Here is a 7,037-nt window from a genome sequence, read left to right as displayed (position 1 = left end):
TGTTTATGTTAATTATTTGTTCATGCAATCAAAAAAAATATATATTTAAAGAACTATTTTTAATTGATTTAATCCGTACTAATATTTATATTATAACATATATTTTTAACTTTATTTTTATTTTGTAACAGTCGTGTGTCTAACGTGTTACAGCCCATGGAGAACAACCCGAAAATGAAATATGCAAAACTTTCTTTAATGATTTTAATTTCAAGAAATTCATATTTAACTTTACACATCTCTAAATTCAAATCATTCAAAAATCCCTATTTATTGTAATAATTTACTTTTCTCTTAGTTTGTTTAAATGAGTTTATTTATTTTTATTAAATGAAAGACAAATATTTAGAAATTTAAAATATAAAAGTATTAACCGGTTAGTTCAAACGGTTATATTTTTTAACTAAAAAAAAAAAAAATTAATTACGCTATTAAATATATTTCTAATTTCCATCCAGCAGAAGAAAGAAACTCAAATGTTTGGACCGCATTCTCAACATTTTATCTCTGATTGTGGACGCTGGTAGTATAGCGACTCAGATAAGGATATACTTCTCTTAAACAATGACAACACACCTAACATACGAGGTAAGAATATTTAGTATTTCATAATATATTATTTGTGTTAAAGAATATAAATTATTATTACTAGAATATATCACATTAGTTATAATACCTGGAAAAACGCATTTTCTGTACATAGAATAAAGGTAACTTATAAAATAAAATTGTATTCATTACAGACAAGTTGATTACCTTAATTATGGCTGTCGACTTCACTAAAAGAATGAAAATCATTTTTTTATTCATATAAGTCACGATTAACATTATGATCCTGTAAAATTAACGACCCAGATTTTCATGTTTTTACCGACTAATTTTTTTAATATGTATAGTGAGTGAACTGATGTAGTTGCGTCCCAAAAATGCTATCGGTGATTTTTAGGCGTCAATTGCAAAACAGTTATTTTAGTTATATTTTCCTTTTATTTATATATAACTTAGAGGATCTAATGCAAGTTGCGTAATGTTAAAGATTTTGCACTTAAATTGATTCTTTCCTGCAATTTTTTTATTTTTAATGATCTCCGTAGTACACATTGCCCCAGTTAGTTGAGACAAATGTATAAATGGTCTTTAGTTCTCATTGTATTCAGAGTATTATTTAGGAAGGTAAATGTGGAAAAAAGAAACATATGAATAAAAAAATTACTATTTTATTATGCCAAAAGGGTTGAATTCAACATTATTTATTTTATATAATTTATTCAAATTCTTGAGTATTTATCTATTAAATAAATCAAATTGTATCTTTATTAAGTCTCATTATTCTTTATTATATCAATAGTCCAACGTTTCGGGCAATCCGGCCATCCTTAGGCCGTTAATACAATCTAAACATTTAACAGCTTATTATGTATTCATTTGTAACAATTTTTTTTTTAATTATTTATTTAATGTAATTTACAACTGTACAAAATAATACAATAGGTAAATATGTAGTATGTTTCATATACACTTGAAAATCTTGGGAAGGAATCACCCATTGGTGGTACTTGAAACATTAATTTAAATTAGAAGGTCCCGTGGCCATCTTCTTTTCAGACGCCTCGGATTATTATCAGGGATTGTTAAGGATGAAAGATTAAGAATTAATGGGTTAGGATGGTTAAGGAGTATGGAATGAAAAGACGCATATCTTTTTTGAGTCAAATCTGCAACGAATGGGATGTTAAGGTCTTTGTGAATGAGTGTAACAATTTTAAAAACAACTTTATTATTATATTATAGTTCTAAAAAAATAGGTAACTGGACATAAGCTTAAGTAGGCTTATTAATAATTAATTTGATTTTCTATTAATTGACTTTTTCATAGGGTGATTTTGACTTGGGTGAATTTTATGACCTCGGCAAAATAGTCTGTAAAACATTTTTTTTTAAAATCTTGATGTGAGGTCTGAATTTATATTTAAGGTATGGTATATTATTAATAATAATGTTGTTTTTAAAATTGTTACAACTGAATACACAATAAACTGTTAAATGTTTAGTTTGTCCTTGAGGATGGCCGAATTGGCCGAAACGTTGGACTATTGATATAATAAAGAATGTTGAGACTTAAGAAGGAAACCATTTGATTTATTTAATAGATAAATTATTTATTTTTTAAATAAGAAGTTCACCTTATATTTTATTTCAATATAGTATTTATTAAATTTGTTATTTGATCAATGAAATAGTTAAATAATGTTGGTTAACAAGTTTGAGGAGTTATAGTATAATGAGGTTTGAAACATTCAAGCTGTTTGAATGTGTACACATGAAAGTACTTCCCACTTCTAAGTTGAAACACTATTCTTTCAAACAAGTCAAGTTAGATTACTTAAAGAAATCGGCTACACACTTACCTTAATAAATTTTTAACTTAGCTTGTAGATTTTTAGCTGTTAATCATTTTTCTTGAGCTAAACCTTGCGCAAACTAGTAGAACATGAAAATTGGAATAATTTGCTAAAAATTAATAAACTAAATTTTCATTTCTGAATTTAATGAAATAACATTTTAAATTTTATTTGCTTTGTAAATCATATGAATGACCCTAATTTAATTTAAATAATGGTGTTTAAAAGGTTCTAAATCAACAGGACATTGGTGGGTTTAAATTACATCCTTAAAGTTAAAAAATTGTTATTTGTGACAGTACGAAAAATTGTATTAAATTTTTAAGAAAAAGTAATTCAGACATTGATGAATGTGTAATAGAAAACGGCATTTACACTTAAACAATCGTAGATTTTAATATGAGTATACATACTGATCAATTCAAGAACGGATTATATAATTAATAGAATATCGTAATGTATTAATATTATATAATATTATTATACCACTATAATATTAAATCACTTTTATTATAGCATTACTACATATATATTATATTTAAATTATCAGTAATAAATGTTTTAAGGTCATAAACGAAATGTCTTTCCTTTAAAATACCATTAATATTGTTTATTTGAAATAATTTACCATCTGTCATTTTTAGTAATTATAAAAAGTAGGTAAACGTATGTTTAAAATAATTTGAATTATTAACTAAAGATGAAAGTAGACATTTCATGTTTTTAATCAAGAGGGCATAGTAATAGTAGTTTATTTCTACCTAACCAATAAATATAAATATCCTCTCAGCAGTTGTCAAATTTGAAACAAACTATGTCAAAAAATCCAAAGTAGGGTGATAAGTAAAAACGAACAGCATCGCATTTTTTAAAATAATAATACCCAAAAATAAAAAAATAACCGCATTTTTTTATAATAAAAATAAACTATAACTATCTTAATTTGTTTATATTTACTTTTTTCTCTCAATCAAAATTAATTGTCATTAGTTTCGTGTTCTATAGGCTTTGAATGATTGATATCATTAAGGGTCATTTTCGTATGACAGAGGAAATTGGTAAATAAAGTGATCCCAACAAGACTTTCAAATTAAAAAAAAAAAAATTATAAAAAATGATTAGCACAGACAGGAAAAAATTATTAAAAAAGAACAAAAATGTGCTGCCCGACTTTATTCAAATCTAACCAGACAATTTTTGTTTAATCTTACAACATATAGACATAACATGAAAACAATATATAATAATAGTACATGACTTTTTACTTTCCTTTTTTTTTTTTATTTGTTTCATCGTTCTGGTTCTTTTCTCTTTTATTTTTTTCATAATTTATTTTTTCTTCTTTCTATACTTTATTAATTTTTTTTAATATCTCTTTTTTTATCTGGCATCCTTTTCTATCTTTTTTTTTTTTTTTTTTTTTTTTGCAATTAATATTCAAGTCATCCATCAGGACCTCAATGTTCCATATGTTGCCGATTTGGCCAGAACCAGATACCGTTCCTTCCATAATAAACTTCTCAACCACCCAAATCTACTTGTTTCTAACCTGGCTTCTCCTTCATTACCTAATAATCCTCCTAGGCGTCTGAAAAGAAGATGGCCTCGAGATCTTCTCCTCTAGAAATGTTATTGGAGTTCTATCAGTGGGTAGATTCTCCACATGTTTTTATCATGTCACTATGTCACCTACAGCAAATTTACTTGTTGTATATATGTGTATACAGTTGTAAATATCAATAAATAAATTATTAAAAAAAAACAAAAAACAATTAATATTTTATGACAATAAACATAACAAATAAATATTCGAATATCACTTTTAAACTTTAAATAACAATATTTTTTTTTAAATAATGGTAATCAGAGCATTCTGGACAGAGTGTTATAGGACGGTAAAAACCGTTCTGGGTTTGGTCATACATCACTCTCTTTGGCATCTCCTTTGCTTCTTTCTTTTCCCCAATAAATGCCCAATACCATCGAATCGCATTGGACCAGAAGGGTTCCTTACCATTTCATTGGGGTCGTCCAAGTAAGATTCGATCACAGGAAGCTTCCATAAAAGCCACTTCACTGATTTCATCAAACTTTTAATATTTGTTTTTGCCACTAAACTGACCATACGGTATTAGTGAATTCACAATTGGCAAATATGTACCAATAACATTTTTTAACTTTGAAATGTTATTTTATTTGATCTCAGGGTCAGTCAATAATACAACTTTATTTAGGAGACGTTTCGAAACTTTATTGTTTCCATTGCCGTGCCAGTTGTAATCAGTAGCAAAGAAAAATTAACTATATAACGGTGTATTACGAAACGATGTAGTGTTTATTACACATATTATAATTTTGAAATAAAAACTGTAATATAATAAATTTAATAATCCTTTAACTGGAAGAGTCTTATGGAATTAAAATGGATTTAGTGAATGACACAATTTCTTCCTTATTAAAATACAATTTTTAGCAGCCTGAAGATGGGAGAAATCTCCCGAAACGTTGCTGATGATATGAAATAAACTATTGTATTTTAATAAGGAAGAAATTGTGTCATTCACTAAATCCATTGTAATATAATAATATTTTCTTCATACTCAGAGCATTCATTGTGAAAATTATGTTAATAAAGAGGAATGCATTTTGTCAAAATCACAGTTCATATAGGAAGAAGATAGTTGACCATATGAAGTAGATTAGAGGAATATAGTAATAAAGGTATCAAAATAGTAAAAATTGTTTTGAAACCTTTATTACTATCTTCCTCCAATCACAGTTCAGCCTATGTTTATATCATCTAAAGGAGTCATTACTAAATCAATATTTTGTCCGGCTGCTTATTTTTTATCTAACTCAAGTATCACTTCTTTAACTGCTTCAAAATAAACTGTTTTAGATAAGTTTACTCACTGATTTTTTTTACAATAAATTCTCTGAATATGAAGAAAATGTTTTTATTATATAAGTTTTTATTTCATAATTATAATATGTACAAAAAATACTACATCTTTTCGTAATACGTCCTTAAACAGTTCATTTTTCTGATTACATAGCTATTATACTTTACATTTTGGTAAAAAATCAACTGAATGAAAAAAAATACACAACAGTTCTGAAATAAAATACAGAGGGTTTATTGATCATTTTTATGGCAATGTATGTTTAGTTAAAGAATGTGGTAGCACACAAGTAAGTGCACGCACGAGAATTAAGAGACAATAAAAATGAGTGCGGGAAAACCTCTACCCAGAATGTTTCTCAGGTTGCCCTTTAAATAAATAGTTGATATTTATGAAACCTTATTAGTTCTTATTGAAGATTCATTTGTATTAAGTAACGGTATTTATATTTTTTTCCATTGTAAATAAATCATAAAAAGTTTATAGAAAATACTTTTAAAAAAAAGTTTTAATAAATTTATTTCATCATGATTATTGATCCATTTCTCTGCCTACCACTGTTGTTTTGATGGCTACTGCTGATGTAAGAACTTATGTCTGATTAATTCAGTTTAACAAATTATAATAATTTATTTTTGATAAAATTTTAAGTAAAGTTTGAGAAATGTTACCCAATCTATAACAAGAATTGAAAAGAATACCAAATGAAAAATAACAAGTTAAAATATTTTTCTTAAAATGCCCTAACAATGTATCTGTTCTATGTTTCTTTAAATTGGCATATGATTAAGGTGCGGCCCACAACCATGAGGCTTAGGCCCAATTTCTATTCCTTAATTTTGTAGCTCAGAATATTTAAGTAAGATATTATCAATTTCTTGGGTCTTTAGCATGGAATATTCAAATGTGATGTTAATTTTCTGGTCCTTTAGCTAGTGATATGTAAATATTACTTTATTAATGAGAACCTCCCGATCAAAGGATTCAAATGTTTATTTATGTATTTATTCGTGGCCTAGGAGACAGGTCGGAGGTCGGGTAGAGGGTCCATCGGTTAATTGAGATGAATCCGTGAAGGGCAAGAGATGCTATGTATAAAATAAACAATATCCAGACAAGGAAGGGTTTATCAAGATGGGAACGAGCGGTTTTGATCAGAGCCGCCTGGAAGGGGACAAGGGACCCCACTATGCATATCCCGTCTCTTCCTTTTACTGTCCTCCCATCAAATGAAGAAGAAACTATCCGAGCGTTGGGATAGCTATTTTTCTCTTTGCCACCTAATGGAACATTCATTTGAATATTCCTGTAGGTCCGTTTCTAGTCATCAAGATGAAATACGGTAGATATCCACCGCTCACTTGACTCTTCATCCTACAGCTTCTGACGTTTAACTTTAGATATAGAGGTTTTATAAAGAAAAAAGTCTCCATAGGTTTGTGAGAAAATTTAGTCAAAAACCGACTTATGTAAATAAAATAATTTGTTTGGTTAAGCACTTAAAATAATATGAAAATTATAAAAGAAAAATGCAGGAATAAGCGTAAAATATTTAACAATAAATTATTAGTAGGGTGAAACTGGGGAAGATTATTTTGTCTACAATACGAATGTTTCCGTTAAGAAAATAATATATAAGAAAACCCTTACAAAAAGAAATTATAAGTTATTATGAACAGAATACAAAAAATAATAATAATTTTATTACCATTAATAAAAACCTTCATGATAA

General features: G+C 27.3%; 1 protein-coding gene across 3 annotated transcripts in view; it reads left to right on the top strand.

The window, feature by feature from the left end:
• Window positions 1–458: 458 nt before the first annotated feature.
• toy (twin of eyeless) overlaps window positions 459–7,037 on the top strand; it is a 209,108-nt gene continuing 202,529 nt past the window's right edge. For all 3 annotated transcript variants that reach the window (XM_014422067.2, XM_024364245.2, XM_024364241.2), the window contains exon 1: window positions 459–588. In XM_014422067.2, the coding sequence (XP_014277553.1) occupies window positions 565–588 (24 nt within the window). In that variant the 5' untranslated portion in view covers window positions 459–564. The remainder of the gene's footprint in view (window positions 589–7,037) is intronic.

The sequence above is a fragment of the Halyomorpha halys genome, unplaced genomic scaffold (assembly GCF_000696795.3).
Source record: "Halyomorpha halys isolate HHAL.00 unplaced genomic scaffold, Hhal_1.1 Scaffold354.1, whole genome shotgun sequence".
NCBI classification, from domain to species: domain Eukaryota; kingdom Metazoa; phylum Arthropoda; class Insecta; order Hemiptera; family Pentatomidae; genus Halyomorpha; species Halyomorpha halys.
Note: the sequence above shows the minus strand (reverse complement) of the source record. Positions and strands in the feature narration are given on the sequence as shown.